Below are 15837 nucleotides of genomic sequence, written 5' to 3'. Positions count from 1 at the left end.
CCCCCCCCCAGGGAAGGCAACGGGACCTGGGGAAACCTCGGGAATTGGGGCCCAAATCCCCCAGGAAGGAATTCCTGGGTTTTTGGGTTTTTTGGTTTTTTTTTTTTTTTTTCATGGATAAAACATCCCAACATCTCAAAATCCTTCCCAGGTTTCCAGGAGGAACCTGAGGATTGGAATAAGCTGATTTTAGGATTTTAGGCACAGGAAAAGCTTTCAGGAGACTCCAGGTCATTTTTTTTTTTTTTTTTGGTTGGGGTGAAGAACAAACTGGAGGCACCCCCCTGGATCACCAGTTTGACACTGGAATTTGGAATTTTTCCTCTGTTCCAGGGGGGAAAAAAATGGATGGGATAAATGTGTGACTCCAGGCTGGCTTTTTCCTCCTTTTTTTTTTTTTTTTTTAAATCCAAGGAATTTTCCAGCCTCATTTTTAACCAAGGTTTTGATCCTGTCCTGGAAACATTCCTGGAGGGTTCAGGAATCAACTCCCTGATTTTTGGCAGAAAAAAAAAAAAAAAAAATCTTTTACACAAAGCTCAGCATTAAATTAATGCAAAATGCAACAGAATTCCAGGGCTGGGGGGTGGGAAATCCTGCTCAGAATGGATCCAATAATTCCAAGCAGGAATTCAAGGGAGATTTGTCTGGATTAAAAGTAGAATTTCAGTTTCTCACAAACCTCAAACCCCAAATTTGGGAGATTTCTCCTGATTTTAATTTCTCACAAATCTTAAAATCCAAATTTTGGAGATTTCTCCTGATTTTAATTTCTCACGAATCTTAAATCCCAAATTTTGGAGATTTCTCCTCATTTCAGTTTCTCAAACTTCCTAAATCCCAAATTTGGGAGATTTCTCCTCATTTCAGTTTCTCACCAACTTTAAATCCCAAATTTTGGAGATTTCTCCTGATTTCAATTTCTCACAAACCTCAAACTCCAAATTTTTGGAGATTTTTGCCACCTGCCCCAGAACCAACAGCTCTGCCTGAGACAGCAGGGAAGGAAAAACATGGGGGGAAAAAAAAAAAAAAAAAAAGAGAATTTCTGGAAAATTCCACTCACCATGAAATCAATGTTGTTGTCCTCATTCCTGAAATGCTCCATGAGCTTCTCAAAGCGCTGCTTCTCCCCACACACCTGCAGAAAAGCAGAAAAAATGAATTTTAAATGCATTGGAGCCTCTGCTTAAAATCTCCCTCATCATCAATTCCTCCAGGTGGACACCTGCCGAGGAGCCAGGTACAATTATTGTGTGAGTCTATAATTTTTGATTATTATTTTCATGTATTTGTTATTTTTTTAATTATATTTTTATTTTTTTATATATTATATAACATATGTTACATAGATTTGATTTTTTACATTTCAATATCTGTAATATATACCGTATTTTATGATATTTTTATGATATTTTTATTATTTTTTAAAATTATTCTTGCTAATGTACAAAAGAGCTCTTTTTATCTCTTTTCTCCTTAAAAAAATTGGATTTTTATACATTACATCTTATATATTACATCTTGTACATTATATTTTATATATTATATATTATACATTATATTTTATACATTATATTTTATACATTATATTTTATACATTATATTTTATACATTATATTTTATACATTATATATTATACATTATATATATATAATGTTCTTTTATATATTTTTAAAAATTATTCTTACTATTGTGCAAAAGAACTCTTTTTATCTCTTTTGTCCTAAAAAAATTGGATTTTTATACACTATTACATTTTATATATAATATGTTATATACAATATATAATATATAATATATAATATATAATATATAATATATAATATATAATAATATTTTATGTTATATTTTATATTTTACATTTTACATTTTATATCTATCATGTTTTATTATATATTTTAAAATTATTCTTCCTATTGTACAAAAGAGCTCTTTTTAGCTCTTTTCTCCTTAAAAAATTGGATTTTTATACATTATATATTACATATTATATATAATTTTTTTTCCTTTTTTTTTCAATTCTTACTATTGCACAAAAGAGTTCATTTCATCTCTTTTCTCCTTATAAAAAATGGGATTTTCTCCCTGGGTGGAAGGAGCAGAGCTGCACCAGGCTGTGCCACAGCTCAGAGCTGACTTTTCTCTGTAATTAGGGAGAAACCCAAATGACAGAGAGCAGAAAAAAAAAAAAAGAAAATTATCCCTGGCTAAAGGAGGAGTGAAAATAAATGAGTGCAAAAATTGCAGAGCTGTGGGAAAGGTTTTTGGCAGGAAAAAAAAGCAAAATCCAAGGAAAAGCAGCTCCCAGGATTTTGTTTAAATCTGAATATTCCCAGTGGCTTCTCTGGGTGGGAGGATGGAATTCTGTGCTGGATGGTCCACAAAAAACAGCCCAGAATGGAAAAAAATAAAAGAAAATAAAAAGTAAAATAAAATAAAAAGTAAAATAAAATAAAATAGAATAAAATAAAATAAAGTAAAATGCTGGAAAAGATATTCCCATGGGGAACAGAGCAAAGTGGGACAGTGGGAGGTGGGGAATGGGATGGGAACCCAAACCAGTCCAGCAAAAAATGGATTTAAAGGAGATTTAAAGAAAACCAAGAGGATTGAAAGAAGATTTAAAGAAAACCAAGTGGATTTAAAGGAGATCTAAAGTAAACTAAATGGATTTAAAGAAGATTCAAAGAAAATCAAATGGATTTAAAGAAGTTTATTAGAGAAAACCAAATGGATTTTTAAAAGATTCAAAGAAAACCAAATGGATTTAAAGGTGATTCAAAGAAAACCAAGTGCATTGAAAGAAAACCAAGTGGATTTAAAGATTTAAAGAAAACCAAATGGATTTAAAGAAAACCAAGTGGATTTAAAGGAGATCTAAAGTAAACCAAATGGATTTAAAGAAGATTTAAAGAAAACCAAGAGGACTGAAAGAAAACCAAGTGGATTTAAAGAAGATTCAAAGAAAACCAAGTGGGTTTTAAAGGAGATCTAAAGAAAACTAAATGGATTTAAAGCAGATTTAAAGAAAACCAAGAAGATTTAAAGAAGATTTAAAGAAAACCAAGTGGATTTAAAGAAGATTCAAAGAAAACCAAGTGGATTTAAAGGAGATTTAAAGAAAACCAAGTGGATTTAAAGGAGATTCAAAGAAAACCAAATGGATTTAAAGGAGATTCAAAGAAAACCAAGTGGATTGAAAGAAAACCAAATGGATTTAAAGAAAATCAAGAGGATTTAAAGAAAACCAAGTGGATTTAAAGGAGATTCAAAGAAAACCAAATGGATTCAAAGAAAACCAAGAGGATTTAAAGGAGATTTAAAGAAGACCAAGTGGATTGAAAGCAGATTTAAAGCGAACCCAGAGGGTTTCTGTCAGGCCAGGGGCTGTGGGAGCCGGGGCAGCAGGGCTGGGATCCCTGAGCCAGGATTCCCAGCAGGGCTGATCCAAACCCTGCCCAGGGCTGGGAAAAGCCCAGCCAGGAGCCCCCTCGGGGCTGGGAATTCAATCAGGAACATCCCCAGGGCTCCAGGAGAGCAGGGATTGAGAAATGCTGGGGTGCAGGGAGGGGGGGATCAGGGGCTGCTCTGGGAGGTTCCCATTCCCTGAGCTGCAATGGAGCAGCTCCAGGGAATGTGAGATTTATCCTGGGACATGAAAGGGAGGGAAATTGGAGCTGGACTGGATCCAAGGGAACGCTGGGATCCAAGCCCACCACAGCAAAGCAGATGTTTGGTGCCATTTCTGGGAGGAGGAATTTCCAAGGGTTGTCATTGGGGTGTGGGGAGGAAGAAATTTTACTTTATGGGCGTTATTGTGGGGAAAATAAAAAAAAAAAAAAAATAAAACAGGATTAAAGGAGTTAGCAGAGCTGGGAAAAAAAAAAAAAAAAGGCTTTATTTAGGCTGGGAATAAAAAGTTTGGAGGTTGGACTAAGGCCAGGAAAGCGAGTGGGTTTATGGAAAAGCAGCCATAGGGGATTTGTCCGGGTGCTAAGGAAGGAAATCCATCCCACAGCCATCCCAAAGCTGCAGCACAAGCCCGGGAAGGAGCAGCAGGATGTGGCAGGAGGAGTTTGGAGAGGATTGATCCATCCCCACCATCTCCATGGACACACTTGGAATTCCCAACCAGACCAGCCAGGAGCAAAGGATGCTCCAAAAAACCGTTCCCAGAGCGATTTCAAATTTTTAAAACGTAAAGATTCTCTTCATTCCACACATTCCACCGGATCAGGTTGCTCCAAGCATCCCTGGCAGTGTCCCAGGCCTGCAGCAAGCTGGGATAGTGGGAAGGTGTCCCTGCTATGGGGATTCAAGGGATTTAATTCCCACCCAAACCATTCCCTGGCTTCTGTGATTCCATGGGATCAGTGGGGGGTGATGTCAAAACCAGGGAATTCTGCTGGATGGATCCTCTCCCACCCAGCTCCTCCCTTCCCAGGAAAATTCAACTCCTGGATCAACCAACCAGACAACAACTTTCCCCAAAACCTGTCAGGATTAACTGAATTCCAACGGATTTCCTTGGCATTTCCTCCTGCCTTGGAGCAGAACACATCGGATTCTTCAAAAGTTATGGATCAGCCCCAGAAAAGCTCCTGGGTGCTGGGTTTATTTCTGGGTTTATTTCTGGGTTTATTCATTTCTGGGTTTATTTCTTTCCGGGTTTATTCATTTCTGGGTTTATTCATTTCTGGGTTTATTCATTTCTGGGTTTATTCATTTCTGGGTTTATTCATTTAGGGGTTTATTCATTTCTGGGTTTATTTCTGGGTTTATTTATTTCTGGGTTTATTCATTTCTGGGTTTATTCATTTCTGGGTTTATTTCCGGGTTTATTCATTTCTGGGTTTATTTATTTCTGGGTTTATTTTATTTCTGGGTTTATTTAGTTATGGGTTTATTCATTTCTGAGTTTATTCTTTTCTGGGTTTATTCATTTCTGGGTTTATTTCTGGGTTTATTTCCGGGTTTATTCACTTCTGGGTTTATTTCTTTCTGGGTTTATTTCTTGGTTTATTTCTTTCTGAGTTTATTTCTTTCTGGGTTTATTCACTTCTGGGTTTATTTCTTTCCGGGTTTATTTATTTCTGGGTTTATTCATTTCTGGGTTTGTTTATTTCTGGGTTTATTCATTTCTGGGTTTATTTCCGGGTTTATTCACTTCTGGGTTTATTTCTTTCTGGGTTTATTTCTTTCTGGGTTTATTTCTTTCTGGGTTTATTTCCAAAGCACCTGAATCCTGGAGTTATTTACAAATTCCAAAAAACACCCTCCTTGGAGGCCAGCTTTTAATGGAAGAGTTTGAAATTCCAATCCTCAGTTTCCCTGACACAAATGTGAATTATTCCCCCAGGAATAATTTGTATTTACAGCTCCCCCTCCCTCACACAAGGATTTCCCACCCTGAGGTGCCACCAGCACTCCCTCCCCTCCCAAATCGGATTATTCTGGAATATTTTTATAGAAAACAACACAGCAGCTTGGCCGGCTCAGAGCCAATGTTGGGAAGGGTTTTCCCAATAATCCCAGGATTATTCCTGGCTCTCTGTCCCACTCAGATCCCAGAGGAGAATTTTGGATTTCACTGGAGCTCCCAGCACCTGGAGCATCCCAAAATTCTCTTGGATCTCCTGGAATTCTGCTCCTCCTGCAACACCAACCTCGGGCAATAATAAAATCGCTGGAGCTGCTTCTCCCAAATCCATGGAATCTGGATAAAAATCCAGGACAAAGGGCTGGGAATGCTCGGAGAGGGGGGGACTGGCTGGGATATCCCAGACCAGCAACTTTTGGGAGGTGCTGGGAATAAAAAATGCTGGAATTATTGGGATTAAAGATCTTTTATATAAATACAAAAATGGGAACCACTGTGCTCCAAGGGAAAGCTGCAGATTATGGAAAATCCTTCCTGCAGGGAATTAATGGATGAGGAGGCTCCAACCAATCCCCACACAAGCAGGGACACCCAAATTTATCCCAATCCAATCAATCCTAAAAGAAATAGGAACACCCAAATTTATTCCAATCCATCCCAGAGATGCAGAAACACCCAAATTTAATCCAACCAATCCTGAGAGGAGCAGGGACACCCAAATTTGATCCAGTTAATCCTAAGAGATGCAGGGACACCCAAATTTATTCCAATTAATCCTGAGCCAAGCAGGGACACCCAAATTTCTCTGAGAGATGCAGGGACACCCAAATTCACTCCAATCCATCCCAGAGGAGCAGGGACACCCAAATTTAATCCAACCCATCCCCAGAGGAGCAGAGACACCCAAATTTGGTCTAACCAATCCTAAGAGAAGCAGGAACACCCAAATTTATTCCAACACATCCTGTGAGATGCAGGAACACCCAAATTGACTCCAACCCATCCCAAGACAAGCAGGGACACCCAAATTTATTCCAATTAATCCTGAGACAAGCAAGGACACTCAAATTTGATCCAACCAATCCCAAGGGAAGCAGGGACACCCAAATTTCCCTGAGACAAGCAGGGACACCCAAATTTATTCCAATTAATCCTAAAAGAAGCAGGGACACCCAAATTTGATCCAACCAATCCCAGAGAAGCAGGGACACCCGAATTTAATCCAACCAATCCCAAGACAAGCAGGGACACCCGAATTTATTCCAATTAATCCCAGAGATGCAGGGACACCCAAATTTCCCTGAGAGGAGCAGGGACACCCAAATTTATCCCAATCAATCCTAAAAGAAATAGGAACACCCAAATTTATTCCAATGCATCCCAGAGAAGCAGGAACACCCAAATTTTCTGAAACTCATCCCAAGGGAAGCAGGGACACCCAACTTTGGTCCAATCCATCCTAAAACAAGCAGGGACCCAAATTTAATCCAACCAATCCTGAGAGATGCAGGGACACCCAAATTTATTCCAACACATCCTGTGAGATTCAGGAAGACCCAAACTGACTCCAACCCATCCTGACACAAGCAAGGACACCCAAATTTTTTCCAACCCATGCCCAGAGGAGCAGAGACACCCAAATTTCCCTGAGAGGAGCAGGGACACCCAAATTTGCTCCAATTAATCCTGAGAGATGCAGGGACACCCAAATTTAATCCAACCAATCCTAAAAGAAGCAGGGACACCCAAATTTATTCCAATGCATCCCAAGAGATGCAGGGACACCCAAATTTCTCTGAGAGATGCAGGGACACCCAAATTTATTCCAATTAATCCTGAGAGGAGCAGGGACACCCAAATTTATTCCAATTAATCCTAAAAGAAGAAGGGACACCCAAATTTATTCCAACCAATCCCAGAGAAGCAGGGACACCCAAATTTGCTCCAATTAATCCTGAGATAAGAAGGGACACCCAAATTTAATCCAACCAATCCCAAGACAAGCAGGGACACCCAAATTTAATCCAATCCATCCCAGAGATGCAGGGACACCCAAATTTCTCTGAGAGGAGCAGGGACACCCAAATTTATTTCAATTAATCCCAGAGGAGCAGAGACACCCAAATTTGATTCAACCAATCCCAGAGAAGCAGGGACACCCAAATTTGCTCCAATTAATCCTGAAAGAAGCAGGGACACCCAAATTTATTCCAACCAATCCCAGAGGAGCAGAGAAACCCAAATTTCTCTGAGAGGAGCAGGGACACCCAAATTTTTTCCAATCAATCCCAGAGGAGCAGGGACACCCAAATTTGTCTGAGAGAAGCAGGGACACCCAAATTTAATCCAATTAATCCCAGAGGAGCAGGGACACCCAAAGTTATTCCAATGCATCCCAAGAGAAGCAAGGACACCCAAATTTCCCTGAGAGGAGCAGGGACACCCAAATTTAATCCAATTAATCCTGAGAGATGCAGGGACACCCAAATTTATTCCAACCAATCCCAGAGGAGCAGAGAAACCTAAATTTCTCTGAGAGGAGCAGGGACACCCAAATTTATTCCAATTAATCCTAAAAGAAGCAGGGACACCCAAATTTGATCCAATCAATCCCAGAGGAGCAGGGACACCCAAATTTCTCTGAGAGGAGCAGGGACACCCAAATTTAATCCAACCAATCCCAAGACAAGCAGGGACACCCAAATTTAATCCAATCCATCCCAGAGATGCAGGGACACCCAAATTTCTCTGAGAGGAGCAGGGACACCCAAATTTATTTCAATTAATCCTAAAAGAAGCAGGGACACCCAAATTTATTCCAACCAATCCCAGGGGAGCAGGGACATCCAAATTTATTCCAATTATTCCTAAAAGAAGCAGGGACACCCAAATTTATTCCAATCCATCCCAGGGGAGCAGAGACACCCAAATTTCCCTGAGAGGAGCAGGGACACCCAAATTTAATCCAATGCAACCCAAAGAGAAGCAAGGACACCCAAATTTTCCTGATAAGAGCAGGGACACCCAAATTTGATCCAACCCATCCCAGAGAAGCAGGGACACCCAAATTTGCTCCAATTAATCCTGAAAGAAGCAGGGACACCCAAATTTATTCCAATCCATCCCAAGGGAAGCAGGGACACCCAAATTTCCCTGAGAGGAGCAGGAACACCCAAATTTAATCCAATTAATCCTAAAAGAAGCAGGGACACCCAAATTTATTCCAATCCATCCCAGAGAAGCAGGGACACCCAAATTTGCTCCAATTAATCCTGAGAGAAGAAGGGACACCCAAATTTAATCCAACCAATCCTCTCAGATGCAGGGACACCCAAATTTATTCCAATTAATCCTAAAAGAAGCAGGAACACCCAAATTTAATCCAACCAATCCTAAAAGAAGCAGGGACACCCAAATTTATTCCAATCCATCCTGATACAAGCAAGGACACTCAAATTTGATCCAACCAATCCCAAGGGAAGCAGGGACACCCAAATTTCTCTGAGAGGAGCAGGGACACCCAAGTTTGCTCCAACCCATCCCAGAGATGCAGGGACACCCAAATTTGCTCCAATTAATGCTGAGATAAGAAGGGACACCCAAATTTTTTCCAACCAATCCCAGAGGAGCAGGGACACCCAAATTTAATCCAACCAATCCTAAAAGAAGCAGGGACACCCAAATTTCTCTGAGAGATGCAGGGACACCCAAATTTATTCCAATTAGTCCTAAAAGAAGCAGGGACACCCAAATTTTTTCCAACCCATCTCAGAGAAGCAGGAACACCCAAATTTGCTCCAATTAATCCTGAGAGGAGCAGGGACACCCAAATTTAATCCAACCCATCCTCTCAGATGCAGGGACACCCAAATTTATTCCAATGCATCCCAGAGATGCAGGGACACCCAAATTTATTCCAATTAGTCCTAAAAGAAGAAGGGACACCCAAATTTGATCCAACCAATCCCAGAGGAGCAGAGAAACCCAAATTTCCCTGAGAGGAGCAGGGACACCCAAATTTAATCCAACCAATCCTAAAAGAAGCAGGGACACCCAAATTTATTCCAATGCATCCCAAGAGAAGCAAGGACACCCAAATTTCTCTGAGAGGAGCAGGAACACCCAAGTTTGCTCCAACCCATCCCAGAGAAGCAGGGACACCCAAATTTGCTCCAATTAATCCTGAGAGAAGAAGGGACACCCAAATTTAATCCAACCAATCCCAGAGGAGCAGGGACACCCAAATTTATTCCAATTAATCCTGAGAGGAGAAGGGACACCCAAATTGACTCCAACCCATCCCAAGACAAGCAGGGACACCCAAATTTCCCTGAGAGGAGCAGGGACACCCAAATTTAATCTAACCAATCCCAAGACAAGCAGGGACACCCAAATTTAATCCAATCCATCCCAGAGATGCAGGGACACCCAAATTTCTCTGAGAGGAGCAGGGACACCCAAATTTATTTCAATTAATCCTAAAAGAAGCAGGGACACCCAAATTTATTCCCATTAATCCTGAGAGAAGAAGGGACACCCAAATTTAATCCAAGCAATCCTCTCAGATGCAGGAACACCCAAATTTATTCCAATCCATCCCAGAGGAGCAGGGACACCCAAATTTATTCCAATTAATCCCAGAGGAGCAGAGACACCCAAATTTAATCCAACCAATCCCAAGACAAGCAGGAACACCCAAATTTATTCCAACCCATCCCAAGACAAGCAGGGACACCCGAATTCCCTGGAGCAGCCCCACCAACCTCCTTGAAGTTGTCGAAGGCAGCCAGGATGATCTCGTGGCCCCCCCGCACCAGGCACACGGCAGCCAGCAGCTCCAGCACCAGAGCTTTGGTCCTGGGGAAATACAAATAAAAGGAAAATAAAAATGAAAGAAGAAAAATGAAAATAGGAATAAAAGTGAAAATAGGAATAAAAATGAAAATAGGAATAAAAATGAAAATAGGAATAAAAATGAAAACAAAGGTGAAAATAGGGATAAAAATAAGAATAAAGATAAAAATAAAAATAAAAATAATAAAAATAAAAATAGAAATAAAAGTAAAAATAGAAATAAAAATGAAAATAGGAATAAAAGTAAAAATAGGAATAAAAATGAAAATAGGAATAAAAATGAAAACAAAGGTGAAAATAGGGATAAAAATAAAAATAAAAGGATAAAAATAAAAAGAGAAATAAAAGTAAAAATAGGAATAAAAGTAAAAATAGAAAGAAAAATGAAAATAGGAATAAAAATTAAAACAAAGGTGAAAATAGGGATAAAAATAAAAATAAAAGTAAGAATAAAAATAAAAATAGAAATAAAAGTAAAAATAGGAATAAAAGTAAAAATTAAAATAGGAATAAAAGTAAAAATAAAAATAAAAATAAGAATAAGAATAGAAATGAAAATAAAAATAAAAGAATAAAAATAAAAATAGAAATAAAAGTAAAAATAGGAATAAACGTAAAAATAAAAATAGAAATAAAAATAAAAACAGAAATAAAAGTTAAAAAAAATAGAAATAAAAGTAAAAATAAAAATAGGGATAAAAGTAAAAATAAAAATAGCAATATAAAGTAAAAGTAAAAATAAAAAATAAAAATAAAAGTAAAAAATAGAAATAAAAAGTAAAAATACAAATAAAACAAAAGTAAAAATAGAAATAGAAATAAAAATAAAAATAGAAATAAAAATAGAAATAAAAATAGGAATAAAAATAAAAGTAAAAATAAAAAGTAAAAATAGAAATAAAAATAGAAATAGAAGTAGAAATAAAAACAAAAATAGAAATAAAAATAGAAATAAAAGTAAAAATAAAAATAAAAAATAATAAAAATAAAAATAAAAACAAAAACAAAAATAAAAATAAAAAAGTAGAAATAGAAATAGAAATAGAAATAGAAATAGAAATAGAAATAGAAATAGAAATGAAAATAAAAATAAAAGTAAAAATAAATAAAAGTAAAAATAAAAATTAAAACAAAATAAAATAAAAAATGAAATGAAATGAAATGAAATAAAATAAAATAAAATAAAATGAAATCAAATAAAATGGGGTAAAAAGGGTCAGAATTCCCAAGGAATTCCCTGAACCCCCCAAATCTTCCCTGGAGCCTCGATTTTCATGGAAAAGCAAAAAATTCCAACCCTGGGAGAATCTGAATTTATCCCCACAAAACCCATCGGGAACCGGAGCAGAGAAACAGAGAAAAGTGAGGGGAAAAATAAAATTAAAAACCCCAAAGATGCAGCAAAGTGGAAAAAATTCCCTGGAAAATCGCCAGGGATTTCCTGCCAGGATTCCTGGGAAAAAAAGAGAATTTTTGGGCTCTGAGCAAACCATGCACACACAGGGGGAATAAAATAATACAAATAATGAAAATAATAATGAAAATAATGAAAATAAAGAATACAAATAATGAAAATAATGAAAATAATGAAAATAAATAATGAAAATAATGAAAATAAATAATAAAAATAATGAAAATAATGAAAATAATAAAAATAAATAATGAAAATAATATAAATAAATAATGAAAATAATGAAAATAATAAAAGTAATTAAAATAATAAACAAAAAAATAAAAATAATAAAAATTATAAAAATAATAAATAAAATTTATAAAAATAATAAGAATGAAAATAATAAAAGTAATGAAAATAATGAAAATAATAAAAGTAATTAAAATAATAAACAAAAAAAATAAAAATAAGAAAAATAAGAAAGAAAAATTATAAAAATAATAAGAATGAAAATAATAAAAGTAATGAAAATAATGAAAATAATAAAAATAATGAAAATAATGAAAATATTAAAAATGATAAAAATAATAAAAATAATAAGAATGAAAATAATAAAAATAATGAAAATAATGAAAATAATAAAAAGAATAAAAATAATAAAAATAATAAAAATAAATTAAAGTTATGAAAATAATAAAAAGAATAAAAATAATAAAAATATTAAAAGTAATAAAAATAAGAAATAATGAAAATAATAAAAATAATTTAAAAATAAAAATAATGAAAATAATAAAAATAATTGAAAATAATAAAAATAATAAAAAATAAAAGTAATAAAAGTAATAAAAAGTAATAAAAATAATAAGGAAATAATAAATAAAAAATTATAAAAATAATTAAAAATAATAAATATAATAAAAAATAAAAGTAACAAAAGTAATAAAAAAATAATAAAAATAATAAGAAAACAAAAAACAAAAAACAAAAATAATAAAGTCCTACAAATATTAAAAATAATAAAAATAATAGAAATATCAGAAACATTAAAAGCATTGAAAAGAAGAAAAAGGAAAAGAATAAAAATAATAACTAAAAATAATAAGGAAATAATAAATAAAAATTATAAAAATAATTAAAAATAATAAATATAATAAAAAATAAAAGTAACAAAAGTAATAAAAAAATAATAAAAACAATAAGGAAATAAAAAACAAAAAACAAAAATAATAAAGTACTACAAATATTAAAAACAATAAAAATAATAAAAATAATAAAAAATAAAAGTAACAAAAGTAATAAAAGTAATAAAAATAAAAAGAAAATAAAAAATAAAAATAATTAAAATAATTAAAAATATTAAAGCCACTCAGAGCTGAGGCTCCAGAGCAGGAAATTCCTCCTGGGCTCTCACAGGGTCAAGGTCATCTTTGGAAAGCAGAAAAAAATCCAATTAAAAATTCAATCAATCAATTAATTAATCAATCAATCAATCAATGGTCACTTCCCCAGGGAAATGAAAATTGGAATGGTCACTTCTGCCTCCTCCAGGCACAAAAAATAAAAAAAATTTGGGTTTTTTTGGGGTTTTTTTGGGTTTTTTTTCTTCTCTCCTGCCATTAGAAGTTGCAGCTGTGGTGGGGAGAAATGTTTATTTTTAATTAATTTAATTTAATTTAATTATAAATTATTTATAATTTCTATTTATACCCATATTCATATTTCTATGATATTTATATTTTTTAAAATCCATATTTCTATTTATACTTATATTCAGATTTATATCTTTATATTTGTATTTGTATTCAGATTTATATTAATACTTATATTTATATTTATACCTATATTCATATTTAGATATTAAAATATCGATATTTATATTCACAACTATATATTTCTATTTCTATTTCTATTTCTATTTCTATTTCTATTTCTATTTATATTTATATTTATATTCATATTCATATTTATATTTATATTCAAATTCATATTTAAACTTATATTTATATTTATATATCTATATATTTATATTTACATTTTTACTTAAATTTCTATTTATATCTATAAATTTACATTTATATTGATATTTTTATTTTTATTTTTATTCATATTTATATTAATATTGTATTTTTATTAATATTTATATTTATATTCATATTTATATCTATATATTGATATTTATATTCATATTTATATCTATATATTTATACTTATATTTATATTTATATTCAAATTTATATTTACATTTATATTCAAATTTATATTAATATTAATATTTATATTTATATTTATATTTGCTGCAATATTTCCTCTGGGTCTTTGTCAATCCATCAAGCCTTAAAAAAAAAAAAAAAAAAAAAAATTAAAAATTCGGCTTCAAATTAAAATGAAAATGAATTCCAACCCCAATAATAAAATTGATTCCGTTTTTAATTATTATTTAATTATTTTAAAATTTATTTTAAAGGTTCTTTTAAAAGTTACTAATAAGTTACTTAAAAATTTAAAATTTACTAAAATAATTTGGAAATGACATTAAATTAAATTATTTGTCTGTTCCATTCTTTTCCAAAGTCATAAAAAAACCCAAATTTAGGCTCTGAGCAAAGTCCTCAGATTATTCCAGGACTTTTAAAATCAAAATAACAAAATAATATCAATAATAATTTAATAATAAAAAAATAATAATAACATAATAAATAATAAATTACTATTTTATATTAACCTATTAACTATTTATTCCAATTTATTCTTGATATTGTAATATATAAATTATATAATATATATATATAAATTATATATAAATTATATAAATTATATAATATAAATAATAAATTATTATATAAATATCTAAAATTATAATATCTAAAATTATATTATCAACATCATCAATATTGCACTATTAATAATATTAATACATTGATTATATTAATATATTAATAATATTATAATTAATAATAAAATGAATAAATAATAATAATAATTTAATATTAAATGAATTTATTTATCCAAAAATCCAAAGAATCCATTTCTTCCAAAAGTGAAAACTTGAGTTTCCCCCTCATTTTCAGGCAAGGGAAAAAATGATAAAAATGATTAAAAATGATTTGAAAAAAAAAATGAGAAACCCAATGAACTTTATTGTTACAGAATTAAATAGGCTTTTAAAAAAAAAATAAACTTTAATATTAAATATTCTTGGCTTGCTGATTTGGAGCTAAAGAAAAGAATAAAAAAAAAGAATTTAAAAAAAAATTAATTAAAAAAAAATGGGGTGGAAAACTTGGCATTGAAAATTTTAAAATACAGTAAAATAACAATAATAATAATAATAATAATAATAATAATAATAATAATAATAATAATAATAATAATAATTAATAATAACAGTAATAGAAAATAAAATGAAAGCTTTAGGGTGGAAGTTTCTTTCTTCTTCACCTCCTTCTTCCTGAGTCCAAGTGGCACTTTTGGAATTGAATTTTAAAATCACATTTCTCCTTTCTTTGGGGACATTTCTGTGTCACATTGGATTTTTTTAGACCAGCCAAGATTAAAAATCCTTTCCTTGGAAAGATCTGTGTCAAAAATTGGATTTTTCAGAGGTGCCAGGATTACAAACCCTTTCCTTGGAAGGATTTCTGCCAAGAATTGGATTTTTCAGAGGTGCCAAGGCCCAGGCCTGCAGGATCTGCTGGAGTTGGGATCGCAGGGATGGGGATGGAGGCACCAGGGATCACCAGCAGCTCCACGGGGCAATTCCAGCCCCAGGGCTGGGACTGCAGCCTGGCCCAGAGCAGAAATTCAACCTAATCCCAGTGAGATCCCTAAATCTATTCCTAAATCTATTCCTAAATAAACTCCTAAATCAATCCCTAAATCAACTCCTAAATCAATCCCTAAATCAATCCCTAAATCAATCCCTAAATCAATTCCTAAATCAATTCCTAAATCAATTCCTAAATCAATCCCTAAATCAATTCCTAAATAAACTCCTAAATCAATTCCTAAATCAATTCCTAAATCAACTCCTAAATCAATCCCTAAATCAATTCCTAAATAAACTCCTAAATCAATTCCTAAATCAATTCCTAAATCAATTCCTAAATCAATTCCTAAATCAATCCCTAAATCAATCCCTAAATCAATTCCTAAATCAATTCCTAAATCAATCCCTAAATAAACTCCTAAATCAATCCCTAAATCAATT

At 32.9% G+C, this 15837-nt stretch overlaps 1 protein-coding gene across 8 annotated transcripts in view; it reads right to left on the bottom strand.

Moving 5' to 3' along the window:
• FMNL2 (formin like 2) overlaps positions 1 to 15837 on the bottom strand; it is a 117912-nt gene that overhangs the window by 25088 nt on the left and 76987 nt on the right. For all 8 annotated transcript variants that reach the window (XR_015804933.1, XM_088168441.1, XM_088168444.1 and 5 more), the window contains exons 9-10: positions 10147 to 10240; positions 1067 to 1141 (exon numbers count right to left, since the gene is read on the bottom strand). Coding sequence is in view for 7 of the 8 variants with exons in the window: in XM_088168441.1 (XP_088024567.1) it covers positions 1067 to 1141; positions 10147 to 10240 (169 nt within the window). In the remaining variant the exon portion in view is untranslated. The remainder of the gene's footprint in view (positions 1 to 1066; positions 1142 to 10146; positions 10241 to 15837) is intronic.

Source organism: Sturnus vulgaris, chromosome 7 (assembly GCF_052056855.1).
Source record: "Sturnus vulgaris isolate bStuVul1 chromosome 7, bStuVul1.hap1, whole genome shotgun sequence".
Taxonomy (NCBI): domain Eukaryota; kingdom Metazoa; phylum Chordata; class Aves; order Passeriformes; family Sturnidae; genus Sturnus; species Sturnus vulgaris.
The sequence above is the reverse complement of the archived record's forward strand: the minus strand, read 5'-3'. Positions and strand labels throughout refer to the sequence as shown.